This window comes from Canis aureus, chromosome 8, assembly GCF_053574225.1.
Source record: "Canis aureus isolate CA01 chromosome 8, VMU_Caureus_v.1.0, whole genome shotgun sequence".
Taxonomy (NCBI): Eukaryota; Metazoa; Chordata; class Mammalia; order Carnivora; family Canidae; genus Canis; species Canis aureus.
In genome coordinates this window covers 39721444-39745533 of record NC_135618.1, presented here as the reverse complement: position 1 = coordinate 39745533, position 24090 = coordinate 39721444, and the positions used below count along the sequence as shown (strand labels likewise).

Sequence of the window (24090 nt, the reverse complement as noted above, 5' to 3'; positions counted from 1 at the left end):
GAGCTAGACAAGGGGCTGGGGGGCTTCCTATCAGAAAGCCTCTTTAGTGCAGGGAGTGAATTCCTGAGGGCACTCATTGCTCTAGCCTGACGCTGCTGCAGTGCTCCGAGTAGAAGCAACAGCGGTTGGACCAGCATCAGATCTGCAGGAGTGACACTGTGGGGGAGGGGTGCCTTCCATTCTCAGGAGACTTACAGTTCCCTGAAGGTGCCATCTTAACCCAAGAGAGTGCTCAGTAACATCAGCTTAATGTTACCCACACATTTCATGGCTTCAGCAGCCTTACCAGCCCTGCCCTAATGATCCTAAATTCCCCTCTCAAATCTTCCTCCTCTCCCTTGCTCCTCAAACCCTGTACTACCCCTGCCCCCTTGTGCATAAAGGAAGAAAAATAAGAAACTAAGATTTTTAAAAATTGGCTTAGAAAACCAAGGACAAACTCCTACTATACTGAGGCAGGGCTGAGAGAAGACTGATAAGGAAATGGGGATGAGGGGTGTACAGGTGGTTTCTCTCACTTAAAATTGGGTGTATTTGCTAACCAGTTGCCAGGTAATGTTCCATCTTTTTCTCCCTCAGAGCAGTTAGCTATCTACCTCCAGGGCCAAATCCTAAGAGGTTTTCCTGGCATCAGAATTTCCTACTCCTAGGGATGCATGGGTGGCTCAGCGGTTCAGGTCATGACCCCGGGATGTGGGATGGAGTCCCATGATCGGCTCCCTGTGAGGAGCCTGCTTCTCCCTCTGCCTGTGTCTCTGCCTCTGCCTCTCTCTCTGTCTCTCTCATAAATAAATAAATCAATCTTAAAAAAAAAAAATTTGCCCTCCCCATTATTTTTCCTCCACTAACAGGGAATAAATCAATCATGTCCTGTCTTTTAAGTCAGATTTTCCTTCAGCTTTGTGACAAGTGAACATTCTAAAAAAAAAAAAAAAATCAAGACATTCTTACTGCTGTCCACCACCGCAAGGAAAGAAGCCTCCTGGAGACCCTCAGGACAACATGACCTAAGCAGCGACGTCAAAGCAGTCTCAGCCTGGAGCTGGCCGGGCCACACCCTACCTCAGCCAACCTCATCCAAACCTTCTTTGATGAACCACAGAAAAAGGCAGTCCTCTATCCAAAGCAGACGGAGACAAATCAACACTGAAGGCCAAAACAAAAGGTCCTTAATGGAAGAGTCGCACACTTTCATGTCTCCTGAAGGTATTTATTACCATCCAAACATATTTTCAACAAGGAAAGGCATGAATCCCAATTTCCCCAGGATCCGATCCGCATTTGCCAAGCCTCCCAGGGAACACTGTGTTTCACGGAACCCTCTGGAGACCCCAGGCTCTGTTTCTTTCTTGGACAGAAGTGGGGGAGTCTTAATCTCTGCAAGGGAAAATGAATTCAGAATCTGGTTTCCTCTGCCAATACTTGGGCTGAACTGCAAACTCCACCTTACTGTTTCCCTCGGGTCTCTGGTTCCTTTTTGTCTAAGGTGACGTTTACTTGCCTGGCCTGTGCACGGGCCCTTCTGTCAGAGAGGTGCTGTGGTGGCTGCCCTGGACTGCCCTGGACTCCCAGCCAGGGCTTTCAAGGGAGGTGCAACTCACCAGTCTTCTGCTGCCATGAGCTGGTTACCCAGAATACTCTGCCCTTCTTTGGTCACAAGGGCCTCAGGAGTCCAAATGCTCCTGCTGAACATTCCAAGTGAGGAAGCAGTAACAGAAAGCCACACGGATTCCCAGAGTCGTTGGGACAAACAATGGACACAGTAAGGCACCCAAATCACAACCTGGCTGAACAGACCGAGGGGAGTACATGTACCCGGGACAAGACACTTCAGAGAGAACTCTGCCCTGAGCACGTCACCTCAAACACTTGCCGCCCTCAATAGTTCAGCCAGAGTTCCGTCTTAGTTCTACACTCATCCTTTGCTGCCCCTGCCGCTCCCTCATCATAACCCCCATCTTGTTCATTTTTATAGTAATTACTTTAAAAACATCATTTGGTGGGCTGGGCAGAGAACACCAGCTCTTAACAGGACGACCCTCAGAATGTGCCGCTTTATCTGGGCCAAAGAGAAATCCCATTGTTTTCTATCCCGTGTGAGTTCTCTGGTGACTCATAAGGCGGGAACTCCGAGAAAAACTCTCTCCACATTCAGAACATTTATAAGGTCTCTCTCCCGTATGGGTTCTCAGATGACGAATCCGATTGGAGCTGTGAGAAAAACTGTCTCCACACTCATGACAGGTATAGGGTTTCTCTCCCGTGTGAATTCTCTGGTGCCTGATTAAGTTTGATCTATGAGAGAAGTTTTCCCCGCAAAGGTTACACTTATATGGTTTCTCCCCTGTGTGCGTTCTCTGATGTCTGGTGAGGTGCATGCCCTGCCGGAAGCTTTTCCCACAAGTCAAACATTCAAAGAGTTTTTTCTCTGCCTTGTGGGTTCCATGATTTGTAAGAAAGAGAGTGCTGTCACTCACTGCTTCCCCACACTCAGAGAAGGGGTAAAGCCTCTCTTTCTCATGAGTTCTTTCGTGTATGACGAGGTGTGAACTGCGAGAGAAACTTTTCCCACACTCGGCACACTTATAAGGTCGCTCTCCTGTGTGAATCCTTTGGTGTCTAAGGAGATTGGAACTATGAGCAAAGATCTCCCCACACTCAGGGCACTTGTAGGGCTTTTCGCCTGTGTGTGTCCTCTGGTGCCTGTGAAGGTTTGAGTTGCAAGAGAAGCTTTTTCCACATATGTTACATTGATAGGGTTTCTCCCCCGTGTGGGTGCGCTGATGGCGAGTCAGGTGGGTATTCTGACTGAAGCTCTTTCCACATTCCAGGCACTTATGGGCCTCCTCTCCCAAGTGTGTTCTATGTAGTGACAGAAAGTGTGGGTTCCCACCAAAGATTTCGCCACACTCCACACCCATACACAGTCTCTCTGCTGCATGTATTCTCTGGTGCCTAATTAGGTTCGAATTGTTAGAGAAATTTTTGCCACACAAGGGACACAAGTGGAGCTTCTTCGGCTGCAAATCCTTTGGTCGCCCCAGTTCTCTGCAACTTGTGGCCCCTACTAAGGACGGCTCCATCCCTTCCTCTGGGGGAGGCTCCCAGTGCCCGTCTGCCCTGTCCTGAGGCCTTCCCTGCTCAGGACTCCAGGGTACCTCCCCTCTGGCCTGGCCTGGCAGCAGTGCCTGTGGGCGGACGCTCTCAGGGGAAACGGACTGAGCACCTTCTTCCTGGTTCTCAAACTTTTCTTCTCCTGGCAGAGCAAGAGAAATCAAACCCCTATGTTATTCCTACGCCACAGAAAAGGAAATCCCACCTATCTGCTACTCCCTGTAGATCAAAAGGCCAGAAGGGCTAGTTCTAGTTTCCCATTTTCCCCATGTAGGTAGAGCACTCTGGAGAGGAAAAGGGGTGTGGCCATTGCTCAGGAACCAGTGCTCACTCAGACCAGTCCTGAATTCCTTCATACAGGCCCCCAACTCCCTCTACAACTGAGGGTCTGGCTGCTGCCCTGTGGAAATGGGTGGGATGGAGCAGAGCTGGGACTAGGGTGGGCCCCGGGGGTGAACGCCTTATATTCTGCACCCAGGGGTGCAAGTGGGCAATGGAGATACAGGAAGCAATGTATCTTCCTGGCAGCATCGATGGACTAGCCCTACAGCCAAATCCTCAGATGCCTCCCTCCCAATAGCACAAGGCTAGCTGGGCAGACTGCTCATCATCACTCCTTACCTGGAGCTGGGCTTCTGGGACTCAAGCCCTCCTTGCAAGTCTGAAGACTCGGATCCCACGGCTTTCCTCCTCGTTCCACCTGGGTGCTCAGGGCCTCTTGCCTAGGAACCTGAGACTCTGTTCACAATGAAAGAAAGAAATTTCTATGTCACCAATTTCCTCTACCAGGCAGAAGAAACACAGTTAATCTTGTTCCCTGCACTCAGTGAACATATTCACAGAAGGTGCAATAAATCTGATGGCAATTCTTTGAACGTACACCCAACTGTTCTCAATGGTTACCTCCAGAGAAAGAAACTGGAGTAGGGAAACTATGGCTTTTTCCTTTTACATTTTTGTAGTACTTGGGATCTTCTCCAACAAGAATGTATACTTTTGTAACTAAACCAAACAAACGTGATTAGAATGATCAGGTCTTGTGGAATTAGTTTAATATCATAAAGCCCTGACCCTCACAGATAAATATAAACTAGAACTAAGTTCCACTAGACAACTCCAGGAGAAAACATAATATGATGAACAATCAGAAAGAAATCTAGGGCTCTGAGAGGACATTGAGGTTAAAACCCAAGAGTATCATTCCTCTGCTATGCTAAAACTAAAACCTCACTCTAGTCCCAGCAAACATGGACTTTAAATGGCTTAGTTCTAAAAATTTGTGATCCAAATTTCTCTTCCTATACAGCACTCACTGAAAGCTATGCTCAAATTAGGGCACCAAACCATGGCCCACTGAATGGAACCAAACCTAGTGGTGACCCCATGCAGAATTAGTGCAAGTGAGCCGACAGCTGTGCCTCTCTTTACAAACAGTTGATGTGTGAAAACAAAGTGCATGTGACTCTTTCCTACCATGTATCAATACAGCTATAATGGTAACATACACAGAATTGTTTTATGTTTTTAAGACTTCCTACAACTTTTTATTATAAGAATTTTCCCATATCCAAAGTTGAAGGAATTCTACAATACCTGTACACTCTTCACTTAGATCCAACTATCAGCCTTTTGCCATGTTTTGTAAGCCTCATTTTGAATCTCTGCATAATAGTCTAACTCATAGATGCATCTTAATTTATTGATCCTGTTTTACACACATGTATCATTTTCAAATTTCCAAAAGGCCTCCCCCGTTCCCGAATTTTTAAGGGCTGGGATAACTGTTAGTATGGAATGTTGATGCCAGTGCCTCCTGAAAGCTGGGGAAGGGCCTAGAAATACTAGTGAAGCATAGAAAGTACAAGTGAGGTCAGAGGAATAAGCATCTCACAGTTGCAGGGCATCAAGAACTGGGTGTATATGATGCAAGGGTGGGGGAGGCTGTCAGTGGATTTGATTTGTTCTGCCCTGGGAAGTCTATGAAAGCTCAGACTCCCTGCCTTCAGTTCTGGCAGCTGGGGGTCATAAGCGTGCCAACTATGCCATCGGCCAAATGTTTAACTGATCTTCATCCAGTGTGCTTTAGAAAAAGGGAGGTCTTCAGGCGAAACTCAGAACTTATGTCCTGGAGGTGAGTGACTAACGGACAGGTCCCTGGTCAGAAGCAGCTCAGTCTTCATCCCTGGAAAAGAAGTCCTTACCCAGTGAGTCCACATTCTCATAACTCTCCTGCACCGTGTCCCTGGAGAGGGCCCTCTTACTAGGATCCTGATGCCCCCACTCCTCCTGGGAGATGTACATAGCCACGTCCTCTAAGCTCTCAGGCAACTGAAACAGCACAAGATCTCCTTTAGCCCCTGAGGCACCAAGAACAATTCAAGCAGTCATGAGTTATGGAGGCAAAACCCAGGGGGCCAAGGATACATTTCATGGGGAAGAAGGGTGCCAGGCCCACAAGTGAGGTGTGGAGGAAATAAATAAAGAAGGGGGGGAGGCTGCACATGGTGAGGGAGAAAGGATCCTCTCTGAGAGGCAAAAAGACCCCATCCCCCATTAAGAGCAACTGCGGGGAGAGGTGCTGGGGGAGACAATGGGAACTTCCACATCACCTGGGGCCCAGTCATCTCCTTGTCTTCCATGTTTCCTTCAGCAGGAAAGAGAGAAAGCCAGGGAGCAGACAATGCTGAAGTGACAGAAATCATGATGAGAATGGCATTTGTAATTCTTGGGAACCCAAGGATTATTATAACATGGTATCCATTCCCCAACACCCAGTCTCTGCTGAGGACTGAATAATGCACAAAAGAAGGCAACATAAGCATAATAAAACAATATCCAAAATGGCAGAGTGTGAGGGTGGGGGGTGGGGGGTGGGGGGTGGGCAGACAGGACGGACATGATCACCAGTCAACTTCCCTGCTGGCCTGCAGCATTCAAGCCCCCAATCATTCAAAGCTGTAAATGTCTGTGTTCAGCATACAGAAGGGCTTACTTACAAACCCCCCACCCTCCTCCCATCCCCAAAAGAACCCAATCCACCACTTTTAGGTCCTTCACTCCACATCTTGGAACCCTAAGATCTGAAATTCCCTCACCTAGGTGACCAAACTCCACTTGCTGGTGTCACGGGACAACCCCAAAGCCCCTCCTCCCTCCCACCAGCCCAGATAACTGTTCCTCACCCCTCTCCTTTACAGCCTGGGGGTCCCTTTTGGGGCTGGGGCCTAGCAGCTCCTGCAGCCTGGGGCCAGGGCTTCGCTCAGTCTCCATTGGCTCCAACTTGAAGCTCGGTGACTCTCGTGCTGTTTCCAGAGGCAAAGGCTCCTCCAAAAGCACTTCTGTTCCCCGCCTATGGTTTGTGACCTGGGAACCAACCCACATCACTCATCATCACAACAGGGCCCAACAGCAAGGGAAATTAGTACAGAATTGAGGGCAAACCTTCGACAGAAAACCAGTCAATCCTTTTGGATCCAGCAAAAGAGAAGGACAGTTTACAGTAAAAGCTTTCCTGATCTTATATGTGGGGGAAAAAAGGCAGCGAGGGCTTCCACTCCCAGGGCAAACCTTTCCTGCACACCTCTCTGACACACCTGACTTCCTCTTGCCTTCCCCCACTCTAATGCTTCCATTCCTCCAGAATTTTGGTGATCCTGTGGGCGAGTGCACGCAGAGTCTCACTGCCAAACTGTTTTTCTAAATTCACTAGTATCCTGACCTAACTCTGCAGAGGAGACGAGGTTGCCGCACCTAACAGCCATTAAGCACTAAGAGCCAATGGTGTGATCAAAACTACATATGCTCTCCCTACAAACCTAGAAAGGTATTTTATCATTCTCACCTTACTAACGGCAAATCTGAAGCTCAAAGAGATTAACTAACTTGCCCAAAGTCACAAAGCTTTTAAGGAGCAGAATGAGGATTTGAATCCTGCAAATTAACTCTGGGGGTCACACTAAGGCAAAACCCCTGCCTCCATGTGGAAATAGGGCACTCTTCACAGCTCACTCCGTCCTTCCGGGGAAAACCTGGAAAATGCATCTTCCTGACCAAACTATGAAAACACTTCTTGCTCATAGAAAATCTACTCGAGGGGGATCCCTGGGTGGCGCAGCGGTTTGGCGCCTGCCTTTGGCCCAGGGCGCGATCCTGGAGACCCGGGATCGAGTCCCATGTCGGGCTCCCGGTGCATAGAGCCTGCTTCTCCCTCTGCCTGTGTCTCTGCCTCTCTCTCTCTCTCACTGTGTGCCTATCATAAATAAATAAAAATTTAAAAAAAAAGTTAAAAAAAAAAAAAAAAAGAAAGAAAATCTACTCGAGGGACCAAGTAAAGGTATGGAGAACAGGGCCGCCATGTCCTAGTCCTCGGGGCCAAACCGCAGAAAAAGACAGCTCTTTGTCTCACCTGTAGTCTCAGTCTCCCAAGCTCTCTCTGCATGTCCTCCACAAGGGTCACGGCTTCCTCGCCGCTCTCGGGATGCAGCTCCTGCACCCTGCTCTGGATCTCCTGGGGCAGGATGGTCAGGAACTGCTCCAGTACCAGCAGCTCCAGGATTTGCTCCTTGGTACGCATCTCAGGCCGCAACCACTCGTGGCAAAGCTCCTGGAGCCGGCTGAGGGCTTCCCGGGGCCCAGCGGCCTCTTGGAAGCGGAACCGTCTAAAACGCAAGTGGGAGGCCTCAGGACTGGGCCCTGGATCCGATGGGGGCAGCTCCTGGCTCCAGGCGCAGTCCTCCTCCAGTTTCACTATCAGGAGCCCTTCCCGGTCTTGGGGGCCCGGGCCCGACGCCATCGCAAGGCCCCGGGTGCGCTTTGGCCCCGAAATCAGCTGCGCCCGCCAGGGAAGGCCCCCAAACCCCGCGACTGCAAGTCCAGGCCGAGGGGTCCAGCCCGGGCGCAGCCGGGTCTGGGGCCTTGGCCTCAGTCGACCACGGACGCCGCCGCGCCAGCCGCCTGTCCCGTCACCAGCAGGACCTCACCGGGCAGGACCACAACGCCGCGCTTTCAACCTCGTCGCGGTCTCAGGCGAGACTAGGCGCTCGGCTTCACGCCGGAAGTCCCAACGCGCGTCAGGCGGCCGCAGCCAACGGCGCAACCTCGGGACCAACTTCCGGGTCACGATCCGCGAACTCTCGCATCCGTTGGGTCAGCCTCACCGCCGACCAATCACAAGGGAAAATTTCACTGCAGAGGCGGGACAAGCGACGGGCCAATTGGAGACGAGAGGCGGGGCCGGCTAAGTTTAGTGGAAAACAAACCTGAGGAGGGCGTGGCCAGTGGGCAACCGGATCAGAATTCCCAGAAAACCTAATGAAGTCAAAATTCCCGAGCCACGTGAAATTCAGCGCGTCAGTGTCGGGTGGAGCCCGGCAATCTGAACTGTTTACAAGCTCTTCCACCAGACATAAGTTTGAGAACTACTGTCCCGGTCATAAGGGACTTAAGAGCAGTTCCCCCCTCGCTCTGGTTACTCGGGGGTGCAGGAGAGGGCGCCGGAGACCCGACGGCCTCAGCAGCACGCAAGCCAGGCTCCTCTCCGCCGGGTGGGAGGGAAGCGTGCGGACCCGCCCGGGTCAACGTCGCCGCGAGGCTTGCCGGGAGATGTAGTCTGTGGCGCGCTCCGCGCTTGCGCCGGCGCCTGCACCCGCGGCCCCTTGGCAGGCGCGGGTGAGTCCTGTGTGCCGCAGGCTGTACCTGAGGCTCCTGGGGACCCAGGACGTGCCAGTCAGTGTCCACCCCTGCGAGGGCGGGATCGTGTTCAGCTCTCTCCTGGGTCCTAGGTCTCGTGACGAAAGCTGTGAACTTCACTGCGAGGGGCGAACGGAGGGAACCCGGAGATCGGCTCAGCAACTTTCCCTCCAGCGACAGTCAGGCCCGTGGGCTCAGGATATGGGGCGTCGTAGGAGTCGATCGTGACAACCTGTAACCTTTTATTCAGCGCTTGCCCAATGCAGCTAGACGCTCATGGCACACAAACCTGTAGGACGGAGACCATCCCCGTGTAACGGTTAACGCTTTGTTCAGTCTGTCTTCAAGTTCAGGCTGCCACAATAATAACGGGTGATGTGAGGACAGGCTGGCTTTGGACGACTGGGTGGAAAGAGTCCTGAGTATTTTGGGTTTTCTTGTGCCTCTCGAGGAAAAGCGGTGGCCACATGTGGCCCCAGCCTCAGAACACGCAGGCAGGTATAGGTACATTTCAGAAACCCTTGTCGAGACGTGAGACCTCAGAGTCCTCTAAGGCTATTTTCTGTTTCCGACTATTGCAGGAAACTACAGATTTTTTTTTTTAATTTATTCATGTGAGACACACACAGAGAGAGGCAAAGACCTAGGCAGAGGGAGAAGCATGCTCTCTGCAGGGAGCCCGATGTGGGACGACTCCTGGATCTCCTGGATCTCCAAGATCACGCCCTGGGCTGAATGAAGGCAGGCGCTAAACCGCTGAGCCACCCAGGCATCCCAGGAAACTACAGATTCTAACCTAGAATCACCCCACTTTGCTGGCATTTCCCACGTTCTCTCAAATTATTTAATCCCACCAATCCCAAACTTTAGCTCTTTCTTTTGAGGGGATAAGATTATCCCCACCTTGTAGCATTGGGTGAGGATTAAATGAGCTAACGTGTAGGATGCTAGGATGGTACCTGGCACTCGGCATGAACTCCATGTCATACTAGCTGTTACTAATGCACAGTAAGGCTCACCCTATCTCACAGAAAAGCAACTTGGATTTTTATTGCAGGATGTGGGACATGGGAATGTTTGCAAAACCACATTATACCTTGAGATGGGAAAGAATGAATCATCTGCTATTTAAGTTTAGGTTATTAATGGGGACTTGAAGCTAGATGGACTTTCTGTGTTATTCAAAATTACTGTTTGTATTCGTTTTTGTTTCTTTGAGGCTTATCTATATTCAAACAGAAAAAAAAATAGCCGGCATATTACTGGGAGTAGGATATAGGCCAGTAGATCTACAGAGGCTCATATGGGGCAGGAGTTCTTAACCTACCGTCCATAAAATTATAGAGCAGCCCTGTCCGGTAGAACTTACTGAGATGGTGAAATGCACCTGGTGTTGCTAAATGCCACCTAGTAGCTACTGTACAGGCCAGGGCAGTTCTGGAGGGCCACTATAGTTAGATTTGGAAAGCTTGTAACTTTTGATATTGTATGCAAAACTGGGTATATATGTGTATGCTCTAGGAAGCAGATCCATGGCTTTTATCAAGTTCTCAAAACCACTAAAAAGATTAAGAACCACTATTTTAGGTCTTTGGTGAAAAGTTCAGAGAAGGAAGTATGCCCTCTGGAGACCATTATTGATTCTACTTTCATATATTTTCTTGTCCTCAGCTTGCCGGTGGCTCCCTGATGATTATAACAGAACAAATTTGAATCTGAGATAAAGAACCCCTATTAGTCCTGGCCTTGGCTGTTATGGTCACTAGATTCTGTCCTGGATTAGTTTCAGTCCTTGCCTAGGTCTTATAGATCCTCTTGCACTCAGTGGGGCAGTTGTCTGTGTGTAGTCTTCAAACCAGTATTTGGTGAAATACACAGTGTTAAGACACTCTGGTCTGTGCTCTTTGGTGAGGGAGCAGAGAAAGCAGCAGCTCCTGCCAGTCTGAAATGCTGCTTTCCCTGCCTCTCACCTGAGGATACCCTGGCCTCCAGGCTTCTGTCACCCTAAGCCTTTGCTATTTGCCACTCTCCCAGCTGTGGTTTCATCCCACTTTATTGGACTACAGATTTCCTGCTATTTATGACTCAGGGTTTGGCTTTACATGTATGAAATTACTCTTTGATCTTACTCCGAGCTTTGAAATCCAATTATAAACAAAATATTGACTCTAAATGGCACTTCATTTAAATATGTTTTATTTGTATTAATCTGAAATATGTTACCTTTCTTGTGAAAATATAAAATAAGGCATTTTGCTCTACTTCCTATATTTTGATAAAATGTTCTAGAATTTAAATATTCCTCTAGATTAACAGTAGCCAAACTAACTTGCTAATAGTGTTTGGTAATGTTAATATTTACACATTTTCCTCTATTAGAATGATAAGCCACCATTTACCATCCCACATTTTATTGCAGAGCAGTTAATTCTGTCAGGGGTGAGGAGCAGGAAGGGACACAGAAAGAGGTTGCAAGCAATAACTCCTCTCTCAGCGAGGGAAGCAGTGGTAGGACACTGCAGGAAACTGAGCCAGACAGGATTTTACAGTCTTTGGATTGCCAGAAACACTGTTAGATAGTTGTTATGGCGAACTTCAAGATAATCCACTTGTAGGCTTTAGCTAGAAGAAACATCTAAAGACAGTATTTGCTGGTCACCACCAACCAAGTTCAGACATCAATTTTTATTTGAAAATCTCTTAACTGAAATTAATCCAGGACACAGTTCTCAAATTCCCACTTTTACCTCTCTCTCTCTTCTCTTTGGACTCAATAAGAGTGTTTCTCAGCTTTGACACAGTCAGAATTTTAGGACGATTAACATCACATTTTAGTCCTGACTTAGGTAATTCTTTTAACAAAACATTCAAACGATAGTGTAAAACTAATTTAGTGCATTGATTTTACCACAGAATCAATTCACTCTTTGTCCACAGATTGGATGGAGGACAATAGCTTGGAATTGAGCACAAAAGCTTTCCCATCGTTTTGGTTTTAACACTGAAATACTGCTTGACAGAGGTTCTAGGTGAAATCATCCTAACTGAGGAAACAGTATATAGAGAGACCATCTGCTCCAGAAATCAGCCTGAATCCAGCAACAATCAGTGGTGACCCAAACTTATGTTTCCTGTCTTCCTTATCTACCAAAGCCTAGCCTGAGCTTCCCAGCAGAGCACAGAGAAGAGCCAGTGTTCATTGGTAACAAGGGAAGAAGGAAAACATCAGACTTAATTGGAGTAAAAAGCTTTACTTAGGGTTTCTACCATTCCCATTTCTGGTTTAATACAACTTTTATCTCCCCCCTCACATGTACCCTGATGTTTATAGTAGTATTTTCAACAATAACCAGACTATGGAGAGAGGCCAAATGTCTATCAACTGATGGATGGGTGAAGAAGATGTGGTATATTCAATTAACCAACATACAGAACATCATTAGTTTCAAATGTAGAGTTCAGTATTTCATCAGTTGCGTATAACATCCAATGCTCACCACATCACATGCCCTCCTTAATGTAAATTTAAAAAATAAAATAAAAAGAAGATGTGGTGTATACACACACACACGGAATATTATTCAGCCATCAAAAACAATGAATTCTTGCCATTTGCAATGACATGGTTGGAGTTAGAGTGCTAAGTGAAATAAGTCAGAGAAAGACAAATACTGTATCATCTCACTCATATGTGGGATTGAAGTAAGAAAACAGATGAACATATGGGAAGGAGGGAAAGGTAAAAAAAAAAGGAGAAAGGGGAAACAAGACATAAGTGATTCTTAACAATAGAGAATAAACTGAGGGTTGAAGGAGGGAGATGGGTAAGCGGGGCCAGATGGGTGGTGGGTTTAGGAGGGCACTTGTTATGATGAGCACTGGGTGTTGTATGCAAGGCAAGTGATGAGTCACTGAATTCTTCTCCAGAACCCAAGATTGCACTGTAGGTTAACTACCTAAAATTCAAATAATAAAGTCAGGTGAGATGAAGCTTCTTCAAAGCAGAAAAAACCTGAGAACTCTGCATCCATTCAGTGTTACTTTAGAGGGGAACACTCTCTGTGGTTCTTTTAATTTTAAGATTTTATTTATTGGGGTCCCTGGGTGGCACAGCGGTTTGGCGCCTGCCTCTGGCCCAGGGCGCGATCCTGGAGACCCGGGATCAAATCCCACATCGGGCTCCCGGTGCATGGAGCCTGCTTCTCCCTCTGCCTATGTCTCTGCCTCTCTCTCTCTCTCTCTCTCTCTCTGTGTGTGTGTGACTATCATAAATAAATAAAAATTTTTTAAAAGATTTTATTTATTTATCCATGAGAGACACACAGAGAGAGGCAGAGACACAGGCAGAGGGAGAGGCAGGCTCCCTGCAGGAAGCCCGACGTGGGACTCGATCCTGGGACTCCAGGCTCACACTCTGGGCCGAAGGCAGACACTCAACCACTGAGCCACCCAGGTTGTCCCTCTGTGGTTCTGTTTAAAAAAAAAAATTAAAAACCTTCAGAAAATCAATTTGGAAATCCCAAGACTTAGCAGAACTTATAGAGCATCAATCCATTCTATAGAGAGGAACCCCGAGAATTTCACCCTGGAAGAATCTCTCAACATTAGATTCATTGAACATTAGGAAACTCATTCAGGAAAGGAGTGTCACTCATGCCTCGGCTGTGGAAAAAGCTTCCATCATTCGGACCTTTATAGACACCAACATCTTCCAATGGGAGCAAGACCCTGTGAATGCACACTTTATGGAAAGCAATTTGACAGTGTGTTCTAAGAATCTTAAAATGTTTTTCGTCTTTGATCAAGCAGTTCCACATCTGAGAAACCATTCTGAAGGGGAAAAACAAGACAAAATAGCAACAACAAAATTAAAAATATTTAAAAAGTCTTTACACACACACACACACACACACACACACACACACCCTCCAGTGGTTCCCCACTGTCCTGAAAATGAAGCACAGACTCCTCAGCAAGGTTTTCAACTGTAGCAACAAGCATGCAGTTGACTCTTGCTACCAAAGTCAAAGTCACTTTCTTCTGGGCTCCCATAGAACTTTGTTTAGACCTTATTTTTAGCACTAAAAGTGTGCCTTAAGGGGAGAGTTAGTTATAATCATACTATGACCTGTGTCCTCTTCTGCCCTTCCAAAATACATACATCAATGGAGTATGTGGAGTCCTACAGAGTAGTGGGTGGAGTCCTACAGAGTAGAAAACATCAATTATTCATCTCTTCATCCCTTAAAGTTCTGTATACATAATAAATACTAATAAATGTTTGTAGAATTGAATCAACAAAGGTGTGAAATACTCTTGGAAACCCAGCACCTCGGGGATCCCTGGGTGCCTCAGTGGTTTAGCGCCTGCCTTTGGCCCAGGACATGATCCTGGAGACCCAGGATCGAGTCCCACATCGGGCTCCCTGCATGGAGCCTGCTTCTCCCTCTGTCTGTGTCTCTGCCTCTGTGTGTGTGTGTGTGTGTGTGTGTGTGTGTGTGTCTTTCATGAATAAATAAATAAGTAAATAATCTTAAAAAAAAAAAAGGAAACCCAGAACCTAGGCCATTGCATGGATAGGCCTAGTTATACTATGGACCATTCTGAAAAGAGCAAAACTAGTGTCCACCTCATAAGTACTACAAAGATTAAAATACATTTAAGTGCAGTTTCCACACAAATTAAACTTTCAATAAATATCAGTGCATTTAATTTTTTAAAAAATTTATTTTATTTATTTTTTTTAATTTTTATTTATTTACTTATGATAGTCACAGAGAGAGAGAGAGAGAGAGGCAGAGACACAGGCAGAGGGAGAAGCAGGCTCCATGCATCGGGAGCCTGATATGGGATTCGATCCCGGGTCTCCAGGATCGCGCCCTGGGCCAAAGGCAGGCGCCAAACCGCTGCGCCACCCAGGGATCCCTAAAAAATTTATTTTAGAAAGAGAACACACACGAGCAGGAGGGATAGAGGGAGAGGGAAAGAGAGACTCTCAAGCAGACCCCATGCTGAGCCCAAAGTGGGGCTTGATCTCATGACCATAAGATCATGGCCTGACCAGAAACCAAGGGTCAGACACTTAACCAAATACGCCACCCAGGTGCCCCAATGTATTTAATTTCTAGTCTCTGTTTAATGATAAAAACATTTAAGACTATGAGTTTCCTCTTAGCGTAGCTTTATTTCCCATAATTTTTATATATGATATTCTCATTGGTCACTTCAAAATAGCTTGCTACAGTTTTTATTTCCTTTTTTAGAAAAGAGTTGGTAAACTGGCCAGGAAAATTTTCCTCTTAATTTCTATTTTCCTGGGCACCTAGGTGGCTCAGTCAATTAAGCATCTGCCTCCCACTCAGGTCATGATCCCAGGATGCTGAGATTGAGCCCTACATTGGGCTCCTTGATTAGCAGGAAGTCTGCTTCTTCCTCTCCCTCTGCTTGTCACCCTGGCTTGTGCGCGCGCTCTCTCTCTCTCTCTCTCAGATAAATAAAATCCTTAAAATATTTTTTCCTGCACTGATTAGAAAATGATGTTCATTACACTCTGCTTTGGAAAATTCATTTAGGCTTTCTTGTATACTTATATTTGATAAAGCTTGTTAAGTATCCCTAAGGCCCCAGAAAACAGGGGTTGTATTTATAGGACACAAATGTAGTCTTGGACTTCTTAAGTATTTTTGTATCTTTGGAAGCACCCTTGGTGCTTGTGTAAAGGGGAAGTGAGGTAGAGGAGTTTGGGTTGCTTCCCATTGTGCCTGAGGTTTTTTTTGTTTTTTTGTTTTTTTGTTTTTTTTTTTTTTACTTCCTCTTCCCTTGTTAGGAAGCTTTAAAAACAAACAAACAAAACTATTTTATGGACTTTATATAGCAATTGTTAATACCTTCCTAGCTATTAAAGCTATGAGAATGGGAGGTGAAAGGGCCTTGGAGAGGCCTATCCCTTTCTCCAGCTGAGATAGTCTTCCCAAAGATGCCATAGCTGTCTTCTTGGAAGAAGAAAAAACCCACAAGGACCACATTAAGATTTTTTTCAATTGTGACCTTCCAGAATTTGCAGGGATTCTTTCACAGTGTGTTGTCCAGGCTAAAATCAAGGAAATCAGGGAACAGACTGGAGACTGGGTCTTCAAAGGGCTCATGACATGGGGGGGAGGGGAGGGGAAGACCGTATACTTGGCCCTCCTGCACATGCTAGTCACCTTCACATTCCTAAAGAAACATACAAAGGGCCCTCCAGGAACCTGTGATCTTCAATTCTGAAATGAGTACTCGTTCTGAAATCCTCTTTCATTTCTAGCCTAGTGAACTTGGCAGAATAATCTCAGAAATACCCAAACTTCAGACTTAAGCTTCCAGGCCCAGCTCCCTGCTTCCTCTCCTTGATCCCCTGTAAGGATGTGGAACAAAGGTGGAAGGAGAGCTCGCCTCTTGGACTCTGCTCAGCACTTACAATCAGCTCAGTCAGCCTGGGTGGGTGAGTCTGGATGCTTGAACAACTGGCATGAGATGGGTCTATCCTCAGAATGAGATGGGTCACCATCCATCCTGTCTTTTCCCAGTGATTAGACAGGACTTCTCAGAGGTCTGGCAAAACCCATCTCCACATTTTTTAAAGCTCCTAGAAAATTAAGACATTATAAAAATTGTGGCATAGTTTACATGTTTGCACCTAGAATTTTTAACACTCAACACAAGAACACAACGACATGTTTTACTGGAGAGAACTTCAAAATAAAAAAATTGAGACCTTTATAAAGGTAAGACCATACCAAATGGCCCTCAAAGATGCCTATCCATGCCTACTTTGCTTTCTACAGTAATCTTTCTTCATCTCTCCAAAACTGGGAAGGGAGTGTAGGGGAGAAGAAAAGAACAAGTGGCCCCTCACCCTGGTCTGAGGCAGGAACACACTTATCTTCTGGGACAACATAATTCACCCTGGGCAGGACGGAGGCCCTCCTCCTCAGATGTTTCTCTCAGGGTCATCCAAATACTAGAGAACCCCCAACATAAAAGGTCTTGCACCTTCCACTTTGTTGACTAGAAGAACTTGCTCTAGAAGCTCACATAAGTAGTCTGACTATGCTATGAGTACCACAAGTAGGCTCTCCATTCGTGGGCAGTCCAGGGGTGCCTAGTTTCTTACAAAATAGAAATAAAAAAATAGACATCATAACATTTGTTAATTGTGAGGGATGGTTACATAGGTATTGATGTTCTTTGTATTAAAAATATATTTATCTCCAAGGAAAGAAGCATAATGGCATAATGATCAAGGTTATTCCAGGCAATCTCTGGATGTTGGTTTGAAGCAAGGCTTGCACTCTGGCCACAGGAAGAAATCTCCAAAAGCAAAAAGGAAGAAAGTTGTAGGTTCTGCTGTAGGGAGGGTGGTAGAGAACACAAGAGATGTGGATCTGGGGCCTTGGCCCTGTCAGGTCTTTCTGTCCACTCCACCTGCTCTGAGATGCTGAAAGTACCCCTCAGACCTTTGCATTTTTTTTCTCGAGATCTTGCTGGCAGACAGATGAGCCATTCACATGAGACTTCTACTTCCCAAAGGCTCGCCTGTCTCCTTCTCCCAGAAACTCAGGGTTTGCCAAGTTCCCTGTGGTTCTATCAGGCAGCTCCAACAGGATAGAGCTTCCCCCTGGGAAGCAAGCAGGCAGCTTGTAGGATTTATGTTATTTAATGAAGTGCTGTGTTCTCTGTTCTTATAACCATTTGCTCAACCACAAGGTCCTTTGAGCAAAGGACTTACAGAGTAGAAGTCAGACTCAGCACAAGCAGAAGCTGCCTACAAAGATGCCTCATCCTTGGAGCTGACTTCAGCAAGCAGGTGAAAGATGTAACTTCTTTTATTTTTTATTCATGAGAGACACACAGAGAGAGGCAAAGACACAGACAGAGGGAGAAGCAGGCTCCATGCAGGGAGCCCAATGTGGGACTCGATCCCGGAACTGAGGGATCATGCCCTGAGCCAAAGGCAGATGCTCAACTGCTGAGGTGTCCTGAGATGAAACTTCTTTAACTGCAGAGCTTGAGGGGGCCTCCGTGGAGCATGGCAGTCAATCTTGGAAAAGAAGGACTCAGCCCTTCACCATCAGCGAAAACTTCTTCCAATTCTATGACAAGGTTCACACAGCCAACCCATTGCTTTGCCAACAATGACTGTTGGCTGACCAGTGCTAAGCAAGCCACTGGTGCTAAAGAAGTTACTCAAAATCTAGACCAGAGGTTCTTTTTTTAAAAAAAGATTTATTTAAAAAAAAGATTTATTTATTATAGACACAAAGAGAGAGAGAGGCAGAAACACAGGAGGAGGGAGAAGCAGGCTCCATGCTGGGAGCCTGACACGGGACTCGATCCCGGGACTCCAGGATCCCACCCTGGGCCAAAGGCAGGCCCCAAACTGCTGAACCACCCAGGATCCCCTAGACCAGAGTTCTGATCCTTATAAACACTGGAATGATCTGAAAATCTTTAAAACTTAAAAAAAAAAAAAAAAAAAAAAAAAAGCCTGACACTTGCTGTCTTGGCCCATTGGGGCTACTACCACAAAACACTGCAGCTTGGCTAGGTTTAAACAATAGAAATTTACTTTTTTTTTAAATTCTTTTTTTTAAAGCTTTTAAGTAATCTCTATGCCCAAAGTGGGGCTCAAACTCACAACCCTGAGATTACGAGTTGCATGCTCCACCGATTGAGCCAGCCAGGTACCCCAGAAATTTATTTCTCCTATCTCTGGAGGCTGGAAGTCCGAGATCAGGGTGCCAGTATGGTCAGGTGGGTGCCCTCTTCTGGGTTGCAACTGCCAACTGTTGTGTCCTCACATGGTGGAAGGAACTTGGGAGCTCTGTGGGGTCTCATATGCAAGAAAATTAATTCCATTAATGAGGGCTCCACCCTCATGACCCAAGCAACTCCCAAAGGTCCCATCCATCTAATACCATCACACTGGGCATTAGGATCTCAATATATGAATTTTGAGAAGACACAAACATGCAGACCATACCACCTGGGTGCCACCCCCTGGAGATTCTGATGTATTTGGTTTGGGCAGCAAGATTTTTAAAGCTCTCCAGATGATTCAAATGTGCAACCAAAGATGAGAACCACTTATGCCATTAATTTTCAGAATGGCATAAGAAACTTGGAAGGAAGTAAGAGGCCTAGTAGAGGATTTCCAAAGAGATTGTACATTTGCAATGACTGCTGAGAGAAATGAAAGGCAGGTATGTTTTTCTGGAATGAAGGTCACTATAATCATAGGTCAGGTTGAATTTCCTGTTAAAAGTCTGTTTTGGAAAAAAAAAGTCTGTTTGGGGACACCTGGGTGGCTCAGTGGTTAAGTGTCTGCCTTTGGCCTAGGGCGTGATCCTGGGGTCCCAGGATCGGGTCCTGCATCAGGCTCCCTGCATGGAGCCTGCTTCTCCCTCTGCCTGTGTCTCTGCCTCTCTCTCTGTGTCTCTCTGTGTCTCTCATGAGTAAATAAAATCTTAAACAAAAAAGTCTTTATTTTTAACATTACAGAAATGTGGTAGGTTAAAAACGGCTGCAAATTCCTTATTACTTATTGAGGGGGGGGTTCCCAGAATAGCCTTAGTGATGTGGCAACAGAATCAAGTGGAAGTGACTTTGTGGGACTACCTAAGAAGAATCCAAGCTACTACCCAAGGGCTTCCTAGAAAGCTCCCTCCAGGAACACCAGCCACCATTAAGAAGGCTAATTATCCTGAGACTGCCATGCTATGAGGAAGCTCAAGCTATGCACATGGACAGAGGTGGATGTGCAGCAATCTCTAGCTGTTCCAGCCATCCCAGCCCAGGCACACCACATACCAGTGAAGAAGTCATTTCGATATTCCAGTCCCAGGAGACACAAAGGGAAGAACCAAAGAGTCACCTGCAGACAGCCAGTATTGACATAACTTCTGTCAATTATAGCAATTCCAGCAATCTCTAGACATAGGAGCCACCTGAGCTGGAGCTCCAGTCATGCAGCAAACATAAGCTGTGCCTACTGTGTCCTGCTCAAAATCCTGACTACAAAATCGTGAGAATAAAAAGGCTGTTTTCATACCACTAACTTTTGAGGTATTTCTTATGCAACAACAGATAACCAGAACAACCGTAATACATGAATAGTCATTGTACAAGATTCAAAGAATACAGACATATACAAAGAAAGTGATGATCACTTTATTTCACTTTTACTCCTTTTTATAAAAAGCTAACAGTCGGCTATACATCTTACGAGTCTTCTTCTAATGTGTTTACATATATATATTTATTGTGTGTACACGTTTTTTCAGGTTTTTTAATAACAGTGTGCCTGAATCAAGATGAATGGGCTTCTTTACTCTTAGCAGATGCACAGTATGCCACAGTACAGGTATACCACAATATTTACTATCTCCTCTACTGATAGACATGTAGGTTGTTTCCAATTCTTGTTTTTTTTTCAATTCTTGTTTTAATAAACAATTCTGCAATGGACATCTTGTAATGCAACTTTGTGTACATCCAATGATTTCTTTAGGATAGTCCTACAAACAGAATAATTAAATCAAGGGGAATGTGCATTTTTGAAGTTTTTGTAGTGGTAAAACATAAATAATCTAAAATTTGCCATTTGGGGGTGCCTCAGTGACTCAGTTAAGTGTCTGCCTTCAGCTCAGATGATCCCAGGGTCCTGGAATTGAGCCCCATATCAGGCTCTCTGCTCCATCGAGGAGCCTGATTCTCCCTCTCCCTCTGCCTACCACTCCCCCTACTTATGCTCTCTGTCAAATAAATAAATAAAATCTTTAAGATAAACAAAATTTAGGGACACCTGGGTAACTCAGGAGTAGAGTGTCTGCCTTTGGCTCAGGTCCTGGGGTCCTGGGATCAAGTCCCGCATTGGGCTCTCTGCATGGAACCTGCAGTTCTGCCTCTGCCTGTGTTTCTGCCTCTCTCTGTGTATCTCTCATGAATAAATAAAATCTTTTAAAAATACATAAATATAAAATTTACCATTTTAACTATTAAGTATACAATTTAGTGGCATTAAGTGCATTCACATTGTTGTACAATGAGCACCACCACCCATTCCCAGAACTTTTTCATCATCCCAGACTGGAATTCTAACCATTAAATAACTCTTCATTGCCCTCCATTCCCAGCCTCTGTTAATCACTATTCTACCTTCTGTCTCTGAATTTGAGTATTCCAGGTACTTCATATAGGTACAATCATACAACATTTGCCCTTTTGTGTCTGTCACTTGGCATAATGTGTCCAAGACTTATCCATGCTGTAGCATGTATCAGAGCTTCCTTCCTTTTCAGGATGAATAAGTGCATAGGTCCATTACTCAGCTGGTATCACACAACTGGTTAACTGCAGGCACAGTATTCTCACTGAGGCAGTCTGACTCCAGAGCCTGTGCTATTGAAGGCATATAAGGCATCCATATGATATTTATATCACACATAAAGTACCTAATATATGTTAGCTTCAATCATAAATGTCACTCATTGCACTTCCAAAGCTTTGATTTTTGGTGTTTTAATACCCCCACCACAACAACATCAACCTTGGAAAATGTTTTCTGTGGTCTTTGATGTCTGATTTTAGCTTTTGATTCACACAATTGTTTTCTCCTACCTCCTGCAGCATGAATTGTTTCCAAGTGCTGGCTTCTCCAGATTGTCCTTGGGGATAAGACTGGAGAGGGGTGTCCACTATGCTGCCACAGGCAGCCCTAGAAACTGCATGGGAATGGGCCCTCTACAGGAAGCAGAAGTGCCCCTTGGGTTGGGGTGGAGTGGGGAGGAGATGCAGGGCTAGGCACTGCCCTTGTGAAGGCTCTTGTGCAAATACTAAAGCCTTCCAGGGCAAATGGCCTTTGGGTCATTTCAGCTTATCTCAATGACATTTTTTTAAGTTGTAGCATCTGCTCTGTAACTTCAAGGAAGACGGTGTGAGATTTTATGCATTCCCTAAAATTTGGGTCTGCATTAATTTGATGCCCACAGAGTGTGTGCATGTATGTATGTGTATTTAACTTTAGAGGTAGGTCTGTGCTGTTTCTCCAGTATTGGCAAAACTCACACATTGTTTGAAAATTACACACATGTTTCTCTATGGGCACATTCTATTTTTTTTCAAATCAATTTTACTTGTTTTTTTTTAATTTTTATGTATTTATGATACTCACACAGAGAGAGGCAGAGACATAGGCAGAGGGAGAAGCAGGCTCCATGCACCGGGAGCCCGACATGGGATTCGATCCCAGGTCTCCAGGATCGCACCCTGAGCCAAAGGCAGGCGCTAAACCGCTGCGCCACCCAGGGATCCCTGGGCACATTCTATTTAAAAAAAAAAAAATGTTCCTAATCCTCTATACTGCAGTAAAAAAATATTCCAGTTCATGAGGTTTTATTTAAGTTTTTATTATAAAAAATGAAAATAAAATAAAATAATAAAAAATAATGAGCAGGGGGAGCCTGGCTGTCTCTGTCTGTGACTCTCATGTGAGAGTCTCAGACTCTCAATCTCACGTGACTCTCAATCTCAGGGTGGTGAGTTTGAGCCCCATGTTGGTCATGGAGCCTACAGTCCATCAATCAATCAGCCAAATAATAAGCAAATCATTAAATTCTTCCTCTAACAGTTTGCCTGCTATGTTTTGTTTTGCTGTTTTAAGTGTAAACACTTAGAATATATTCATGGACAGGAGCCCAGGTGGCTCAGCAGTTTAGCACTGCCTTCAGCCCAGGACGTGATCCTGGAGACCCGAGATGGAGTCCCACGTCAGGCTTCCTGCATGGAGCCTGCTTCTCCCTCCGCCTGTGTCTCTACCTCTGTGTGTGTGTGTGTCTCTCATGAATAAATAAAATTTAAAAAAAAGAATACATTCATGGACGATGCTCATGTGTCATAAAATGTTTAAATGTTCATTGAAAAACTCAAAAACGTGTAGAGGACACAGTGAAAAGCACCACCACTATCCCTAATTCTACTCTCTAGTGGTTGCATTAATTCTTGTTCCCTTTCAGATATTTGTTTTAAAAATAGCTTTCCTGCTAGTTACACGTGTGGGATTATAATGTTAGGTTGTACTGTAAACATGCTTTTTTTAAGTTACATATTGACCATCTCTGCACATTAGATGCAGCACAGTCCATAGCATAGATTGATCAAATTTACTAAACCAGTAGCCTGATGATAGGCATTTAAGTTGTTTATAGTTTCTAACTAATTGGCAAGTGTGGCAGTCCACACACAACATTCCACAAGGATGACAAGGATCTGAGTAAGAAAGTGCACATTACCCTACCAAGCAGGCGAATACAGCCTGATTATGTTTACTTGAGACTAGAAAGCTGCCTTGGTGAGAAGGACTTAAACAAATAGTATTGGGACTAGAAATACAGATAAACCGTCTAGCTGGGTGTTCCTCCCACACTCGGCCCGCAGTGCGCAGCAATCAAAGGAAATCTTCCTTGGGCGCCGGGGTGGCTCTCAGTGGTTGAACATCCGCCATTGGATCAGATCGTGATCCCGGAGTCGTGGGATGAGTCCTGCATCAGGCTGCACTGGGAGCCTGCTTCTCTCTATGTCTCTCACAAATAAATAAAATCTTAAAAAAAAAAAAAGTCTTCCTTAAAGATGAAATATGTAAGACAATTTAAAAAGTACAGGCAGCACGTGACTAACGTGAGGAGGCCCTGAGCTCCCTGCCAGGTTCCCCCAGGCGGACCTCAGGAAGTCATGAATCCCCTGAAATGATACAGAAACTACAGGTCCATGTGCTTTTTTCTTTTCTCTTTTTCTAAACAAAACCATCCCATTGAATTTCCCTAGATTTTAAAAAATGAATCGCGATAGAGAGAAGTTTAAGAATCAGTACCATAGGGTTCCTGGTGTTTGAAAACCGACAAGATGGCGGTGCCGGCCTTGGGCCGACGGAATTCCTTCCACCGCTCCCGCCGCGAGTGGAGACCACCCGCCTCTCTGTAAGCCGGGCGACAAGCGCCCTGGGGCAGGTGCCGCCAGACCTGCCCGTCCTCGCCCCCGCAGAGCAACAGGTGTAAGTACCTGCGGGGAACACGACTGAACGCTGTCTACAGGCTCTTTGGAGGGGGAAGGGCCGTGGTCACTCAACTACGGCGAACCTCGCGCCGCCGTGTGTGCCGTCGACTGCCGTTCTCCGCGTGGTGCCGGGATACCAGCGGCGCCGGCCGCCCCGCCTCTGGGGAGACTCGCCTATAGGCTGCTGGGGCTGCCCATCCT

General features: G+C 45.9%; 1 protein-coding gene and 1 long non-coding RNA gene across 3 annotated transcripts; both read right to left on the bottom strand.

Moving 5' to 3' along the window:
* Positions 1-1189: 1189 nt before the first annotated feature.
* ZNF263 (zinc finger protein 263) lies at positions 1190-8636 on the bottom strand. Of its 2 annotated transcripts, XM_077906343.1 has the most exons (6): positions 7520-8636; positions 6297-6477; positions 5724-5797; positions 5316-5442; positions 3736-3852; positions 1190-3256 (listed from the first exon to the last, which is right to left on the bottom strand). In XM_077906343.1, the coding sequence occupies exons 1-6, from the start codon at positions 7904-7906 to the stop codon at positions 2088-2090; spliced, it is 2055 nt and encodes a 684-aa protein (XP_077762469.1). In that variant the 5' UTR covers positions 7907-8636; the 3' UTR covers positions 1190-2087. The 2 variants fall into 2 exon arrangements, with proteins under 2 accessions (XP_077762469.1, XP_077762470.1); XM_077906344.1 differs by lacking the exons at positions 5724-5797; positions 6297-6477 and having other exon boundaries at positions 7520-8635.
* A 4456-nt stretch (positions 8637-13092) lies between these two features.
* On the bottom strand, positions 13093-24010 carry LOC144318899 (uncharacterized). The gene is made up of 3 exons (XR_013384863.1): positions 23708-24010; positions 16259-16426; positions 13093-13632 (listed from the first exon to the last, which is right to left on the bottom strand). It is a non-coding gene; the product is annotated as an uncharacterized LOC144318899 (long non-coding RNA).
* Between the last annotated feature and the right edge of the window lie 80 nt (positions 24011-24090).

Bases quoted from the DNA above. Each gene is read 5' to 3' on its own strand.
- ZNF263 (XM_077906343.1), bottom strand. From the start codon at position 7,906: ATGGCGTCGGGCCCGGGCCCCCAAGACCGGGAAGGGCTCCTGATAGTG. The intron at 5,798-6,296 runs GTGAGGAACAGT...CTGTCACTTCAG, and splicing joins CCAGGCTGTAAAGGAGAGGG to CATTGTCTGCTCCCTGGCTT. The intron at 3,257-3,735 runs GTAAGGAGTGAT...TTGCTCTGCCAG, and splicing joins TCCCAGAAGCCCAGCTCCAG to GAGAAGAAAAGTTTGAGAAC.